The 17,955-nt window shown below is 37.6% G+C and overlaps 2 protein-coding genes across 3 annotated transcripts in view; one reads left to right on the forward strand and one right to left on the reverse strand.

The window, feature by feature from the left end:
* The window catches only part of adcy2a (adenylate cyclase 2a), a 231,342-nt gene that overhangs the window by 89,583 nt on the left and 123,804 nt on the right, over positions 1-17,955 (forward strand). The window contains exon 3 of one of the 2 annotated variants that reach the window (XM_022674109.2): positions 12,340-12,501. The exons of the other annotated variant lie outside the window; for it this stretch is intronic. Within the exon in view, the coding sequence (XP_022529830.2) occupies positions 12,340-12,501 (162 nt within the window). The remainder of the gene's footprint in view (positions 1-12,339; positions 12,502-17,955) is intronic. 2 annotated transcript variants of the gene reach the window in all.
* Positions 2,062-2,960, reverse strand: LOC125802499 (C-C chemokine receptor type 9-like). The gene has a single exon (XM_049480740.1). The coding sequence runs from the start codon at positions 2,935-2,937 to the stop codon at positions 2,068-2,070; it is 870 nt and encodes a 289-aa protein (XP_049336697.1). The 5' UTR covers positions 2,938-2,960; the 3' UTR covers positions 2,062-2,067.

The following is a 17,955-nucleotide window of genomic DNA, read 5'->3' on the forward strand; positions in this document are numbered from 1 at the left end:
TGATGTTATCACGAAATATCATCACGGCTAGATCACTTCTCAACCAATCAGATTGTGAGGTCGGAACTAACTGTTGTATAATATACAGTAAATAGCCATAGTTAAATGATGTTCAAGTCCATATTATGGCAAGACCTACTCAACTAAGTTAATTATTTTAAGTAAATTGCTTTAAGAAATGAAGGTCACTCAATTCGAAAAAATGTCAAGAACTCTGAAATTCCCAGTCACAACAACCATAAAAAAAAACATTATTATGAAACTGGCTCTCATCAGGCCCGCCCAAGTTAAGGAAGACTAAGAGTTTCCTCTGTTGCACAGGATAATATAATCAGAATTACCAGCATCAGAATCTGCGAGTTTACAGCATCCCAGATAGGAGCCACTTACCTTTTTACTTTTTAACACTTTAAATTTTACTATATAATTCCTTATGTGTTCCTTTAGTCTGGATGAAAAAACAATGAAAACATTGAATGACATTGACTGTAAATATCTAATATGTCTCATTTTGAGATTATAAGAGTATTTTTATAAGAATAATAAGACATTTCTTACTTTTGTGTACTTCTTTTAATGATTTAATCTGCTAAAAGTGTCCCATTGTATTTACAGATAACTTTGCTTAATTTATTTATTTATTTATTTTTTGTCAAGAAATACTGCTTAAAACAACATAAATATCTGCCCATGAGATAAGACATCTTTCAGTAGATTAAATTACTTAAAACAAGGATGAATACAGTTATAAATAAGCTGAATATTCTTGTAAAATTATGAGGGTTTTACTTTAAGGTGGGCTAAGACTTCTATTTTTGCAGTGTAAACTGTATTTGTAATCTTCAGCAATGAATCTTACATTATGTTAAATTGTTTACTTTATATTAGAAGTTCTGGTGTCACAGTCACACTAAAAAAGTACTTTCTTGTGCTCAGTGGTAGACTTTTCATAAATCAGATGTGTTCCCTCTAAAGTACAAAGTCTTTCCTAACAGCAGCAAGTACAGATTTGTACCATTTAACCAGCCAGAAGGGACATTATCACAATTCTGTATCACTGTACTAATAAACAATATATATTTTAATTATACATTTTCCATTTGAAAGCCAGACAGTTTTGACACATATGCAGTTGATGATAATGTTTATAAGCTTTATAAATCCTTACTGGTACAAAAAATATGGGTGCTAAAAGGTATTTTTTTGTACCTCAATATAAGGTAGAGCCCAAGCGACAAGCTTTGTACTCATTTGAGTACAAATCTGTACTTATTTTTCTTAGTGTGGTGGATCTGTTGACATACACTGAGTAGTGTAATATGTATGATTTAAATTTAGAACCTTCAAACATAGACACAGCTTCTGTTATTTAGAAGGCAGTGGATATACAGTATGTTTTTTATATGGTGTGTTCAAAAGCAAGTCTGCTATGCTGCAAATAACTCTAATTAACACAACATAGCCTGTTGAAATGTTGGGTTAGCAAAGTTGGCTTCTTCATAATCAGCACCCACTTCAGTCTGCATTTGATGCGACCATAAACCGTTTAATATGAAATGATCAGAAAGTAGGTGTGGCGGATTACAATAGGTAGTGAATGAAGATGGAGTTAAGAATGACAACTTTTAACATTTATGGTGTCTTTTATACAGTATTTTGATAGATGTTTAAGGATGTTAGATGATTATTGTAATCACCTCTCCGTGTAACAACAGAAAATAAAAGTATATACCGTCTGTATCTCTGCAGAAAGCAGATATGTAGCCATCAAATTTAGCTGCTAATTGATTGCAGCTGCTTCCTGTGCGAAGAACACAAAAAGATGATGATGATTATAAACTGCCAGCGGCAAAACTCAAGGTCAGACCACTTTATTTTGCTAATCAAAATCGGCACACAATCCAGTACATCGATAAACAGCTGAGATTGTGCATGAGTTTTATTTCGAACATTTCCCTCATGTTATAAGACATTTACAAGCTAAAGAAACATTAGCAGTTTTAATATAAACAATTATATAAAGAAATTCAGTGGAGTTTAAGAAAATGAAAAAAAAAAAAAGTTGTTTCAGGGCTTCCACCATTTCTTGAAAGTGTCAAACTTCCCCACACTATTCAGATATAAAATAGGCATAATGACACTTCCTGCCATGGAGAAACAAGCTCCATAGAACATTGAGGAACACAAACGCTCGTTTTCTGTTAGTAACATATTTCCAAATGACAAAATAATTGTTGGTGGCAGGTAGGCAATGAATGACATGATGAAGCTGGTTAATATAGTATGAATGGCCTGCTTCTTCTGAGGATGGATGCTGCCATTTCCACCTGGACCTGTTTTTCTCAGAGCTAGAAGAACTGAAATATCACAGTAAAAAATAACTGGTAGAGAGACGAGCAAAAGAACGGAGGAAATGGGAGATATGATTATCCAGTATATGGACGACAGAACTATGCCAAAGCCCATTATAATGAACCAAAGGATTATACAGATAATCTTTTTAATGACTAACAGTTTCTTATTGGTCTTGTATGCTATGGGGTAAATTACAGCAACATGACAATCTCCACAAACACAAGCCATAAAGAGAGGTCTACCAACCATTATGAAGCTGTATATGAAGTAAGAAATCCACTCAATCAGAACATTCCTCCATATAATGTAATTGCATAAAAAGAATGGGATGGAAGCTGTGAAAGCCAAATCGATGAAGGCAAGACTGATCATGAACATGTCATTGGCCACTTTTTGTCTTTGTCTCTGGAGAAGCTCATAAAGTGCCATCACGCTGGCTGGAAAGCCCAGAAGGAAACAGGGCACCCCGAATCCTGTCCAGAATAAAGAAGCCACGGCCGCATTTTGGCACCAAGAGTAGAAGAACTCATCCGTGACCTGGCTGCCATTCAAAGATGCTGTATTTCTGTTTAAGGACATCATGGTAGCTGGTTCCTCTAGGAATGTGGATGTGTATACCTGTGTAGAGAAGAAGAAAGCAATTACATTAATATTAAAGTGTGAATTAAATATAACATTTTTTAAGAATGACAAAAGACAGAACAAACAATGTTTTATCTAGATTGTATACATCACCATAGAGTTTCCAGTAATAGAACAGTAATCAGTGACACGCACTGTCAGAGTGTGAATCAACAGCTCCTGAATACGTCTTCACTGGTTTTGAATATGCAAATACCGGAAATTCTGCTAGTAGCAATGTTTGCATAGTTCTTGTTTTTTTATTTTTTCATTAACACAAGCAGTGAACACCATTAGTGTTCAGTAAAACCTATATTTTAATACAACACCACACCATTACAAACACTAGAGAAAGCTTTGAAAAATTGTTCAGATGATATAGGGACAGGATTATATCAGTGTTCAGTATATACACTGCCTCCACCTGGATTTAAGTAAGTAAATGATGTGGGGTTGATGCTGCAGTTGGTCAGGTTTAGGTTCAGCAACAGTATGTGCTGAAAGAATGAGGTCAGCTGACTACCTGAATATACTGAATATAGACCAGGTTATTCCATCAATGTCAGGATTCATGGGGCTGGAATTGTGAAAGAGTGATTCAGGGAGCATGAGATCATCATTTTCACACATGGATTGAGAGAGTTCACCACAGAGTCCAGATCTTAACCTTATTAAGAATCTTTAGGATGTGCTGGAGAAGACTTTGTGCAGCGGTCAGACTTTACCATCATCAATGCTGCGGCAAGATCTTGATGAAAAAGTAATGCAACACTGGATTAAAATAAATCTTGTAATATTGCAGAAGCTTATTGAAACAATGCCACAGTGAATGCATGCCACAATCACAAATATTGTAAAACCAGATAAGTTGAGTTTACTTTACTTTTTTTAAGGTAGCCTGTTCGCTCAATTTTTTTAAGTAATGGGGAATGAAAACTTTAGTAAGCATGAATTAAAACATCAAGTTATTACAACTAAAGGGGAAGTTGATTTATTTCTGAGGTAGCCCAGGGGGAATCACAACACACTGATGGTGAGTGTCAGAAACTTTTGGACACATCCAGTATGCAAATAGATTGTGACAAAAGCCAATGGAAAAGAAGCTGCCAATGGCAACAGACTAAACTCTATTTATAATTAATCTGTTTTCGGGGGGTTATGTGCATTGAACACTGACTCTAATAAACAGTGGCTAATAAACGTCAGTCGGGACCACTTTACCATTTCGCCGTATGAAAGGTCTGTAGCAAACATTTCATACCAGACTACTTGGTTGAACCAAAACTGCCAGAAGGTTGGAGACGACTGGCAAAGCATGCAGTGCCACTGTTTTTTAAATGGAATAACTAACGTTACAGCACTCAGGCTCCACGGCTAAGTGTTTGGGAGAGGAGATCAGCTAAACATACCTGCCTGAATGATCCATCAGCTTGCATTATTATTATTATTATTATTATTATTATTATTATTATTATTATTATTATTATTATTATTATTATTATTATTATTATTATTATAGATAGCATTTTTATTATTATTATTATAGATGGCATTTGTATAATTACTTTTATAATGATTATTATTTTTACTATCATTATTATTACAGTTAGCATTATTATTATTATTATTATTATTATTATTAAAGCTAGCATTTGTATAATTATTTTTTAAATGATTATTTTTACTATCATTATTATTATAGATAGCATTATTATTATTTGCCATTTTAGCACAACAGGGTAAAAAGGCATCACATGTAATACATTAAATGTTACAGTTTTAAGGCAAGACTTCCATTTGACAACAGGAGAAACTAACCCAACTAACAGTAACGCACATAGCAAGCTAGTTAGCTATACTAGTCTCCTTGACGTTGAGGTTCATTTTTAGAAGCTTTTGTAAACACCAGCTGAAAATACTGCCATAGCGAGTGTATTGGAAAAGCCAAACTTGCTGGAAATGCTGGAGCAGCACTGATGAGATTGCGGAAGTAGTTGTGCAAAGAGCGCATTTAGCGAGACCTTCTTTTTAACCTAAGATGACCTGCGACATTCCTGTGGACATGCAATATTTAACAGAAGAGCATTCTCCAGAATGTCAGGTTGTGCTATCAACACTATGAGGCCAATGCACACTGTAACTGTACTCTGTATACTGAGGGCCAGATGCAGGTAATTAGTGAAATGAATCCCACTTATGAGCAAAGCAGCTTTGCTGGACTGTTAAGAAAAAGGAAAACTCGCCATATTGACTACGTTTTATTACTCAATATGGTATGGATCTTTCAGAACTGTAACATTCCTCAGTGTGGATTTATGTAATGCTTAAAAAGCAATATATTGCTGTTTATTTAAAAAAAAACTACCTTCAAAAAATGACAGACAAAATGTCTGATTGGATGTAAATGTAAAATAAGAGTTTATTCCACAAAATTGCAATTCTAATTGACTTATTTAAACACAGGGTTCTTTACAGTGTACTTTAACTCTTAATATAGTGAAATTTTTATACACTTCTTTTACACAAAAGGCCCTATTTTAGCAATCTACAGATGAGCTGTCAATCGCGTACCGTGCAGCTTGATTTAGGGTGTGTGTAACAGGAAAATAACTGGCTCAAAAAGCACATGGTATGTTCTAATTCTCTTAATTAATCATAGATGTGTTTCGGGCTTAACTTTTAATAAACCAATTAGTGTGTCATTTGCTATTCCCTGTAAGAGCCAGGTGTGCTCTGACTTTGGCAGATTGGCATTTTAACGATGCAGCACTTCTGCGCTTCTTAGCAGAGGAAACTGGCCTGCTAGTTATTGTTGTGTAAGAACATTATACACCTCTAAAATCTTGCTTTTTTTAGAGAGACTGATCATCTTAACATGCTACTTATATACTTTACAGGTTTTTCTTAGTATAGAAGCTATTTTTAGTGAGGCAACAATCCCCCATGTCTGAGGGGTGTGATGGTGTTAGCTTATATAACCGTATGACATTTAGTTTATTGGTATTGAAAGCTGTAAGCTATTTGTAAGCTATAAACGTTTAAAATTCAGCTTTAAATGAGTAGTTGCTTTGAGAACAGTTAAGTCTATTTGCTGTCTTATATTTTCATGTAATTTAAAAAAAAAAAATCAATTGAACCCTACTGTTAGCTGCTTTATTTCGCCAGCTGTTAGATGGAATGCCACCTTACCTCTTGGGATAGCTTAGGAACATCCACACTTTAAGTGTAATTTGTGAGTTGTTATCTTGTGAGTAAGGTTATGCTACATGCTCATGGCACTGTGTTGTGTGCACCAGAAATGCCTCATAGAAGGTTTTACCGCAGTGGTCAGGGCCGTGCATGGGTTCCACACATTAGCCCTACATATGGATGTCAGTGATAGGCCACATCAGGGTCACAGATCAGGGACCAGGAGGGGTTAAACTAGGTACACTGCCCATGGGGCCAGGGTGGGACCTTGGTGGGACCTATTAAAGAAGAATGGACTTTTGTTGTAGTAAAACATGAAAAAAAGGACTAACCTTTGATGAATAGCACACCTCCGTTCTCTCCGTTCCGAAATCCAGAAATTTTAACAGTTTGTCCAAACGCCCTTTAGACTGGGTGAAACGGGGGCATAATTTGCCCCAATAAATCGCCTTTTCCATCGTTATCCAGGCTCAAAGTAGCTTCACCCATAACTCCAGGAGTGATGGCGGCGCTCGGAGCTGAAGCTCGCATTATAGGTTGTAAACAGTGTTTTTAATAAGCTTCTTGTGCACTTTTTAAGTTATCAATGCCTCGTTTTAAATGTCAGGGCTCTCCGGATTCTGGCAAGGAGATGTGGAGCTACTTTAAGCCTGGATAACAGTGGAAAAAATGATTTGTTGGGTCAAATTATGCCCTGTGTCACCCAGTCTGAAGGGTGTTTGGAAAAACGGTTAAAATTTCTGGATCTCGGAACGCTGTGGGAGGGCTGAGGTGTGCTATTCATCAAAGGTAAGTATCATGTTGTTTATCATGTTTTACTACAACAAAAGTCCATTTTACACCAGAGGTCTCCTTACAGGTGGGCTGTAGCGATGGGCTTCTTTTTATAAGAAGAACTCAACTTCTTTATGGGCTACCCATTCTATTGGCAATGCAATAATAATAATACTGTGATGCAAGTCAGAGGGCTTACTTGCAATGTTCTGTGATGGCAATCCTGTGCTAACATTTAACCAGCAATTACACTGTGTGGAGCCCTTCTGACATCAGTTTTCATTTTTAATGTATTAAGGCCTAAACATCTCACCTCTGCACAAACTGTTGCAGGCAGCAGTCCCGCAGGAACCTCGGTTTCTTAGAGCTCTTCACTTGGTGAGATCACAGGGCATGATGGATGGGTCACAAAGTGGGCTATAGCCGCTAATGGACTGCCAAATAGCCAATCCACTGGAGATTATGCTTTCTGACAGTTGAAATTCGGTGTAGGTGACAGCCTGAATTTAGGCCAACCCAGGGTAGATGTTGGTAGCAATGAATATATGCTTTCTGTGCTGTTTTTATTATTCTTATAAAGAGAAACTCTTACTGGTGGACTGCCTGCAAGATGTTAAACTCAGTGAAAAGCTGACTGGCCTAAGTCAATTTTTTTGTTATTACTTCAAGTCAGAAATTCTGTGAACCCTCATATCATTGCTGTACCTCCAAAAAAATTAAAGAAAACAAAATGTTCTTAAATTTAAATGAATGTTAAGACTTTATTCCACAAAATTGGAGCAGGTTTAATGGGTTTATTCAAACACAGGGTTCAAATGAGAAAGAATATAAAAAAGAGATATTTGAAAATTTTTGACAATTTGTGTATCATATTTTTCACACTATAAGGTCCTTAAATTTTCCCAAAAATCATCAGTGCGCCTTATAATCCGGTGCACCTTATAAATTAATTTTATATTAATGCTAATATTAGCATTAGCTTTTAACCATGCTAAGTGCTAGCTCTTTTGCCATTGAGAGGTGAGTATATAGGACTGTAGTCTGCGTGTTTACTGTGAAAGCTGTTAAAAGCTATGTAGGACAAACCACTAGCTAATCTCACATGGCTTACTAGAACACTTAGAGTTTCTCAGTGTAGCGCTGTCGGGCGACATTAGCCATTAACTGCTGCTAGTGCTAGCGATTAGCTGCTATGCTAATGCTGCTGCACCCAGCCTTAATTGAGATCTGGAAATTTAAACTTACTGTAAATAAACGGAAGCACTTTACTCACCCAAATAATCAGTTTTTAGGGGAGAAATTTGTGTAGATTTATATCCAGTGCTCGTTTGACTTTAAAAGAAAATTTTTATTTAAAGAATTACGGTTTTGTCACCACCCAGTGGCGAGAACTGCTGAATTAGAAGGAAAACATGGCGACACCCCTGTTCGTTACTAGTGTCACGTAATGTGCCTTATAATTCGTATGTATGAAAATACTTACAGTCTTGTAGTTCTTAATATAGTGAAACATATAGTGAATATATCTTTTCTACAGGTGAGCCTCCAATTGTGCAGCTTGACTTTGGGCATGTCAGTGTGTCTGTGCTATTGTACTGATGGGAAAAGCACACCAAGATAGCAATGAACCTGACTAATGACTGTTGTCTTGGTTGTATTTAGTTAATGGTGCACATGTGTTTTGCATTACCAAGATAGAAATATGCCAGAAATTTACCTGAACAAACCTCACATCCAGACCTGCATGCCCATCGGCTAGATATATTTATAAACAATGTTGCTTTTTAAACGATGCAGGCACAAGACATAAGAAAATAGACTGCTCACAGAGTGTAAGGTAGCAATGAGCATCGCAATACTTTTGCGCAGGGTCTAAGAAATTGCCTTTTATGTTGTAATTTAGCTGGTTGACCATGTTTTATTTCTATATTTTTTTTATGTCATTAGAAGTAGCTCAAAAGAGGTCTATCTATATAAATACAGCTGAACGTACAGTCTGAACACCCAAGGTGAGGGAGAGAAAATAAGAGGTAGAAAAGGGGTGTTTCTAGCTTTGATGTATTGCACTTTGTACTGGTGACAGTACTTCAGGTTCTTATAGAATGTGTCAAAAATGTTTATAGTTGCCATTAAATTACAGGAAATTACATCATTCTGACAGCACTCGTCCTCAGAATGACTCGCTAGAAAGTGCGAATGACGCATAGGGTGACATGAAAAGCCTCCGAAAAAGAGTTTTTGCTGTTATCTGACTTTTTTTTTTTTAACACAGCTTTTGTTTTTTTGTAGCTGACAGTATTTAAATGTGTGTGTGTTTTTTTTAATCCAGTCCGTTGTTGCACAATTATTAATTAAATGGCAAACACTTTTTGCCACTTTTGGCATGTATACAGAGCAGTTATTATTTGGGTGCTGGGTGATTCTCAACACTGTAGTTAGAGTGGCATGGTGATGGTGTGTTAGTATGTGTTGTTCTGGTGTGAGTGGATGATACACAGTGCTGTTGGATTTTTTGAACACCTCAGAGTCACTGCTGCACTGAGAATAGACCACTGCAGTCTTTCTTCATTCTGTACTCCTTGTGTACTTCTCTAATATTTGAGGTTTCTAAGCTATTATTTTTAAATACAGCTTTTCACAAAATAAAACACAAAAGTAACGCAATAGTTACTTTTACTGGTAACTGGTTACTTTAATAGTGGAGTAACTCAGTTAGTAACTTAGTAATTTTTTTGGAGAAGTAACTAGTAACTAATTAAAATAACTAATTACTTTTTTACTGGTGATCAGAGTTGTGTGGAATCTGGTAAGCACAAATGAAGGACTAAATGTAGTGATGGCATACGTACTTTGAAAAGGTAATCCAATTACTGATTACTGATTAATCCTTTAAAAAGTAACTTAGTTACATTATGAATTACTTGATTTTAAAAGTAACTAAGTTACTTTCAAGTTACTTCATTAGTTTCTTTTACAGCAGCTGTGGGTGTGGGTGTAAGTGTGTGTGTTTGAGGTGGAGAGAGAGAGGCGGAGAGAGAGGGGGGCTCACTTTGTGTGTTCAGCCCGAGTGCTAGTTTTAGCCTGTTAGCCTGTTAGCTAGCCTGTTGTTATGTTGTCGTGGTTGCGGCCGACAGTTCCAGCAATAAAGCGACGAGTGTAAAAGTCTTTCTCATGCATCCTTTCAGCGCATCCAGCTGGACGCTACAATATATTTTTACTAAGGAAAACAGCAAAGAAGTAACGCATGGTGACTTGGATATGTAACTTTGATCTGATAGTAACATGTCAGATTACTCATTACTGAAAAAAATGGTCAGCTTAGTAACGTGTTACTAAGTAACGTATTTCTGACATCACTGACTAGAGGATCACCAACATAAACAGTACTGGTTCTGTATGTGACTTAAAATCTAAAAGGTGGAGCAACTACAGTAGGAAGGAGCGTATAATAGAGTGGACAGTGAGTGGACGTCTTGTTTAAAAACTCCAACAGCACTGCTGTTTCTGATTCACTCATACCAGTGCAACACATAGTACTAATAGGTAGAGCTGAGTGTAGGAGAGACAGGAGCACCTTCGGTGTCAGACATGACATGTACATATAAGTGCTGTCAATTTACATGGAAATTGAATTATTCATTTAAAGGAAGAATCAGAAATAAATGCGAGCAAGTGTGTGAAAGACAGGCTACAGAAGTCCAATTTCCACACAATGGAGGGAGTTTTCTATCCCAGACACGACGCTCAGGCAGGTTGCCAGATAGACTCACAGTGGCAAGTCTTTCTCCTTAGCTGATCAGTAAATATATACATTTCAGTATCCAAACTGCCTGTCTCTACTACGCTAGTGGTGGTTGTAAAGTAGCCATCTATGGTTAGCAACCTTCCTGAAGCTCAGTGATTACCCGTTCAGCAGAAAAAAATATATATCTTGCTTGCCCATTTCCATGCATGTTGTTGTCTATACCTGGCAACCTGGGGTGAGGAAACGGGACTGGGGGAATGACTTCTGGGTGGGCTGATTCGGAGGCTACAACCCGCACAGATTACTGTGAAGAACAACACAGTTCTAAAAAGAAAATTCTGACTAAAGCTCTGCTGACACTGATTAAACATAAAATCCTTATTATCGAATGATACATGCTGATCATGTTCTAAATTACTACAAAAAATATAATTCTAATGGTCCTTTAACGCAAATTCACTGTATCACGGCATTGCTAAAAAGGTTCCACCACCACAGAATACCTGCTCTGTGGTGGACTTTACATGGTCCTGTACATGGGTCCTGAAGAACAGGGTTAAAATAAGATAATAAAAAGTAGAGCAGAGACACAAAAGGACTACAACTTTTGGGACTACAAAGTGCTCATTGTTGACATTAATATACAGGAAGTATACTAACAAGGAGGTGGTCATAATAGTGTCACTTTACTGTGTATATGCATGAAAATATATATGAAAAAGTTTGGGCACCCCTATAAATCTTAATTATTTTTAATTCTAAATATTTGGGTGTTTGCAACAGCCATTTCAGTTTGATATATCTAATAACTGATGGACACAGTAATATTTCAGGATTGAAATGAGGTTTATTGTACTAACAGAAAATGTGCAATATGCATTAAACCAAAATTTATTGTTTTATTGATTTGAATACTCCTAACTTATTTTTACTGACTTACTGAAGCACAAAATTGGTTTGGTAACCTCATTGAGCTTTGAACTTCATAGTCAGGTGTATCCAATCATGAGAAAAGGTATTTAAGGTGGCCAATTGCAAGTTGTTCTCCTATTTGAATCTCCTTTGAAGAGTGGCATCATGGGCTCATCAAAACAACTCTCAAATGATCTAAAAACAAAGATTGCTCAACATAGTTGTTCAGGGGAAGGATAAAAAAGTTGTCTCAGAGATTTAACCTGTCAGTTTCCACTGTGAGGAACATAGTAAGGAAATGAAAGACCACAGGGACAGTTCTTGTTAAGCCCAGAAGTGGCAGGCCAAGAAAAATATCAGAAAGGCAGAGAAGAAGAATGGTGAGAACAGCCAAAGACAATCCACAGACCACCTCCAAAGAGCTGCAGCATCATCTTGCTGCAGATGGCTGTATGGGAGAGTGATGTGAAAGAAGCCATTTCTGCAAGCACGCCACAAACAGAGTCGCCTGAGGTGTGCAAAAGGAAAAGCAAACCTCAGGCCACTCTGTTTGTGGCGTGCTTGCAGAAATGGCTTCTTTCGCATCACTCTGACTGTAAGCTGCTATAGTGACTGTATCCATGATCCAACTTGCACTAAGGAGCAGATTGGGATTTCTGTGCAATAAATAACACATTATAATTCAATGATTTCAACAAAGTTCAGTCCAAACTCATGAATCTCTCCTCTCTTCTCGTTCCCAGGTGTCCTTCTTCTTGTTCATCATCTTCGTGGTGTACACCATGCTCCCGTTCTCCATGAAGGATGCCATCATAGCCAGCGTGGTCACCTGCTCGTCTCACACTGTGGTCCTGAGTGTGTGTCTGTCGTCCGGCGGCGAGCGAGCAGAGCCGTTAGTGTGGCAGGTCAGAGCCCTTCCTATGTCCTCTCCAGGGCCCTGGCAAGGCCTGTCAGAATTAGCTCATGCTCCAACTGCTGCAGTGTTGGAGGGGGGTTGCAGAGTGGGAATTCTGCCAGGTCACGGTCTGTCTGTGTGCGCGTGTGTGCATGTGTTTGTGTTTTCATACATTTCTAGGGAAAAAAAGGACTTTATGCTGTAACATGCCATCTCTGGATCTATAACATTGTTCTGTTGGTGAAGTTTATTAAAATATTTTCAACAAAACTGGTGTTTTTAGACAATAAAAAACAGATATTAAGGTGGATTTCAGAGTTAGATATTTCTGTTTCTATAAAGGCACAGGGGTTGGACAATGAAACTCATTTTAGTGTGGGAGGTTTCATGGCTAAATTGGAGCAGCCTGGTGGCCAGTCTTCATTAATTGCACATTGCACCAGTAAGAGCAGAGTTTGAAGGTTCAATTAGCAGGGTAAGAGCACAGTTTTGCTCAAAATATTGCAATGCACACAACATTATGTGTGACATACCAGAGTTCAAAAGAGGACAAATTGTTGGTGCACGTCTTGCTGGTGCATCTGTGACGAAGACAGCAAGTCTTTGTGATGTATCAAGAGCCACGGTATCCAGGGTAATGTCAGCACACCACCAAGAAGGACGAACCACATCCAACAGGATTAACTGTGGACGCTGTAAGAGGAAGCTGTCTGAAAGGGATGTTCGGGTGCTAACACGAATTGTATCCAAAAAACATAAAACTACGGCTGCCCAAATCACGGCAGAATTCAATGTGCACCTCAACTCTCCTGTTTCCATCAGAACTGTCCGTCGGGACAATAAATTATTGTGGTCTAAAACCAGGTGTTTCAGTTTTATTGTCCAACCCCTGTATGTACTTAAGAGTGGTCAAAAAGAGCAAAGTCAATCCCAATAAACAGCAGCAGTGGGGGTTACACATACCAAAGTACAGAGACAGTCCAAGGTTCATACATGGCAAGGTGATATTACAGGGTTGGCAACAATCAGGGATGTAGAAAAACAAAACAAGGTTGCTACACGGAGAGAGTAATCACAGGAATTGGAAACACTTTGTAAAGTGAGGTAAATCAGACAATACCCTGTGAGATGTGTGTGGAGTGAAGCTGTATATATACTGAGGGGAACAGGTGAATTCAGTATTCTGGTGACTGAATACTGGTGCCATGTGCAGTGTCATGTGACTGTGTGGAAGTGATGTCAGTGTGAGGTGCATTCTGTGTATCGTAGTCCGTAAACTGGAGCGTGCATGTAGAGCTAAGTGTGGGAGACAATGTAGAGCTAAGTGTCCTGTCATTCTTAACATGCTAAAGCACTCAATTTACCTGGAAATTTAATTATTCATTTAAAAGAACAATCAGAAATAAATGTGAGCATGTGTGTGACTTACATGCTACAGAAGTCCAATTTCCAAACAATGGAGGGAGTTTTCTGCCCCAGACGTTGCCAGATTATATATACATATATATACGTTTCAGTGTCCAAAATACCTGTCTCTACTACGCTAGTGGTTGTGGTAAAATAGCCAGCTATGGTTAGCAAGCTTCCTGAAGCTTAGTGATTACCTGTTCACTAGAAGAAAAATATTCTGCTTGCCCATTTCCACGCATGCTGTTGTCTATCCCCGGCAATCTGGGGTGAGGAAATGGTACTGGGGCAAAGATGGTAGGCAGATGAGGAGGGTAAAACCCACACAGATTACAATGAAGTACAACACAGTTCAGAAAATCCTGACTGAAGCTGACACTGCTTAAATGTAACTTGTTTCCTTAATATCTGATGACACATCCTGATCATGTTCTAAATTACTACAGAAAATATAATCCTTATATGGTCATTCAACTCAATTTAATTATATTATCAAAACAAGTTTGGGCCCAACCTCTATTATTAACCTAATTATTTTTTGTACAAAGCCTTGTGACAAGCTAGCAGTTTTTTTTAGTAATTTGATTTTGTTGAGTTTAGAAGGTATTTTTCTTTTAATTTACTTTAAAATATGGATTACATCTAACTCTCACTCTCTACACCACCCTCCTCTTCTGCTTCTCTCTCTCTCTCTCTCTCTCACTCTCTCTCTCTCTCTCACACACACAAACCCATACACACAGTTGGTGCTTTTGTGATGCATTAGCTTGCCATATCTCCTCTCCTGCTTGAGTAATCCACCTGATTATCTGTTAAAGTCATGTTTAAGAGGTTTTACTGTTTGAGCTGTGCTATGCTAGACTTCATTTCCACCATTAAGCCTTCTGTGTTTGAGTTTCATTGTATTTACTGCTAAGGCTCTCCCTCAAATCTTTACTCAGCAGATTAAGATTAAGCTTTAAAAATAATCCAAACTGCTTTGAGATATTAGAATAAAATCGATTGTCAGCCCTAGTAAACACATATTTTTTTCAAATTGTCAGCTTGTACTGACTTTTCATAAAAATGTATGTGCATTGAACTTGGACTTACAAATCATAGCTATTTAACTACTTTGATAAGAGTCCATGTAGTGTACATAGTTAGGACAGTGTTAAAATGTTTTTTTTTCCGATAGATTGGAACTTCAGAGCAATTGTAAGACCTTTGGAAGTTTTTTATTAACCATAAACAATAGAAGAAGAAAAAGCATGGGTTTATGTTTGTGAATGCTGTATCTACAGTAACTGTATAATCACCTTTGTTTATATACAGAAGTACCAGGAATCCACGGGTAATCTGTTATGTCACATTTTTTGATAAGTAGGCCACACCACACAATACAAGTACTGTATTTTTCACACTATAAGGCGCACCTAAAATCCTTTAATTTTCGCAAAATTCGTCAGTGCTCCGTTTAATCTGGGCCATTTTATGTATGAATTTTACCAGTCAGGTTGTATGGAGCAGTAAAGCCACTCTGCTGAAGTACAGATTATACAGGAGTTTCAGTTTAGTTCTCCAGCACCGAGACTCAAGACTGTAGCACTATTAGAATTACCCACTAACCACGCTAAGCGCTAGCTCTTTTGCCTTTCAGAGGTGAGTATTATCAGTCTGTGGCCTGCTGCTAATTCTGACCAGCACTGCTGGAGCAGAATTAGCATTAACTGGTAAACACACTAAACGCTAGCTCTTTCACTGTTCAGAGGTGAGTATTATCAGTCTGTAGCCTGCTGCTAATTCTAACCAGCACTGCTGGAGCAGAATTAGCATTAACTGCTAAATGCGCTAAGCACTAGCTCTTTCGCCATTCAGAGTCAAGTATAACGGACTGTAGTCTGCGTGTTTACCGTGTTACATAGTTACATTTTTGTTTGCATAACTTAGCTTAGCTTAGCTTTACAGGTCTCTCCATCCAGCAGCAAAACCTGCTGTATTAGGAAGAAAACATGGCGACACCCCTGTTCCTTACTAGTGTCACATCATGTGCCTTATAATCCAGTGTGCCTTATGTATGATAATAGATGTTCATTGATAGTGCGCCTTATGATCTGGCGCACTTTCAACTTTTCCGCAATTATATTGCGGAAAGTACGGTACACATCAAAATTAGATTAACCTTAAAAACCTGCTTAATCAATGCCCTTATACTGTGACATTATTTTAGGAGATTCACTGTCAGGATTTCTCAGCTTTTATTTCAAATGCATAATATGAGGCTTGAGGGAGTATTTATTTGTAAATAGCAATTATTAAAATAATCACCTGCCTTTTTTAGATCTTTGCAGGCATCCTGCAGCATAGGTTTGCATTTCAAAACTCTCACTTTCTGACCATGTTTCTCCAGGGCACACTTTTCCAGTAAATGATCATAGCACTTGAGGTCACACTGTCTGGTAATCTGGCTGGGATGCATGTCTTCAGCAGGTACTCAGACTTTAATACAATTTAAACACTGCCCAAACCGCCACTCTAAAACAGAAGCTGGCTTCAGGACGGCCTTGATACGCCTTTCCCGACACTCCTGCCAGAAAGCAGTCAACACTTCATCTTCATTGTTTTTATCTTCCGCATCTTCAATGACAAAAGCTTGTCACTCTCCCCCTCTTCATTTCTGTGAATTCTGTATTTTCTTGCTTCCTTTATCTTTCTGTCTCTCTATTCCTCTCTCTCTCTTTCTCTCTCTGTTTTTCTGTTTTGATCATGGGCTCAGGGTGTCTGAGGAAAACCGCAGGGCTGACAGCTGAAACGCCTCAGGCAAAGATGCGAGAACTGCTCTGGCAAACTGGCAGACAGCCAACAAAACAGACAGGACCTGAGCTGTCTAGTATACAAAACATATACACAATGATAATTTGTTTGAATATTAGTCTTTCTCTTACAGCATTTCTAGGAATCCAGCATCGTTTTAAAGAAATCAACTCCCAACGCCTTGGGCGATAAAAACAAAAAAACAATGCAAATCATGTAAATAAATCTTTCCAGAGTTTTTAATATCCAAGATAGAGAGTTCAATGAGCCTTGAAATAAGGAAGCCTATAGAAGAACTCAATTTTACAGCCAAGGATACAAGGATACTGCACTGCCGTTAGTCTAATCTTAACCACCAGTAGACATAATATATACAGTATATATATATATATACAATACTCCAGTCATAACATTAAAAACACCTGCCTTAAAATCTGCATCGTGCCCTCCTTTTGAACTCCACAGAATATCTAAAGGTATCCTCTGAGATATGCAGAGATTACTTATGCAGAGAGATTACTTCACTGCATGTTGTATATGAGTTTAATATTTTTACTCTGATACATTTTTATGGGCATGGTTACTCGTTACAATTATAAAAATGTTCCAAATCATTCCAGACTCACATTATCCCTAAAGCCAGAGCAGTAGATGCTCTGCACTGTCAACAGGTTTGACAAAGCTCCTCATCATTAAGTGAAAAAAATGAAATGAAACAATATAAAATGACAATTTTACACTGCTTTCTATAGTAAACCAGTTGCGAACAGAAGTACAAAAATCTTAAGTGTAACGTACGTAAGTGTGTGGAACTTAAAAAAACCCTTCCACTTCTACTCAAGTCACTTTTGACACAACTTGTACATTTACTGGACACAGTCTGGGTCTCCAGAACTTTATATGATTTTGAGTATCTGTCACAGTATCTGTGAGACTTTCACACTACACAGCTGTTTGGCAACACATAGGGATGAATTACCCGTTTTTTCACAGTGAGGAAATCGCGGACTCAGACCACAACTAAACACACATGAGAACTAGTGATGCCATGTCAGAGAATTTCTAGAGGAGAATATATAAGCAGTTGCTGTGAGTTAATTATATAATATATCAGATGAACACAGTGATATTTGAGAAGTGAAATAAAGTTTATAGGAGTTACAGAAAGTGTGCAATAATTATTTAAACTAAATTAAGCAGGTGCATAAATTTGGGCACCCTTGTCGTTTTATTTATTTGAATAACTTTAGCACTAATTATTAAA

This window comes from Astyanax mexicanus, chromosome 6, assembly GCF_023375975.1.
Source record: "Astyanax mexicanus isolate ESR-SI-001 chromosome 6, AstMex3_surface, whole genome shotgun sequence".
In the NCBI taxonomy this organism is placed as follows: Eukaryota; Metazoa; Chordata; class Actinopteri; order Characiformes; family Acestrorhamphidae; genus Astyanax; species Astyanax mexicanus.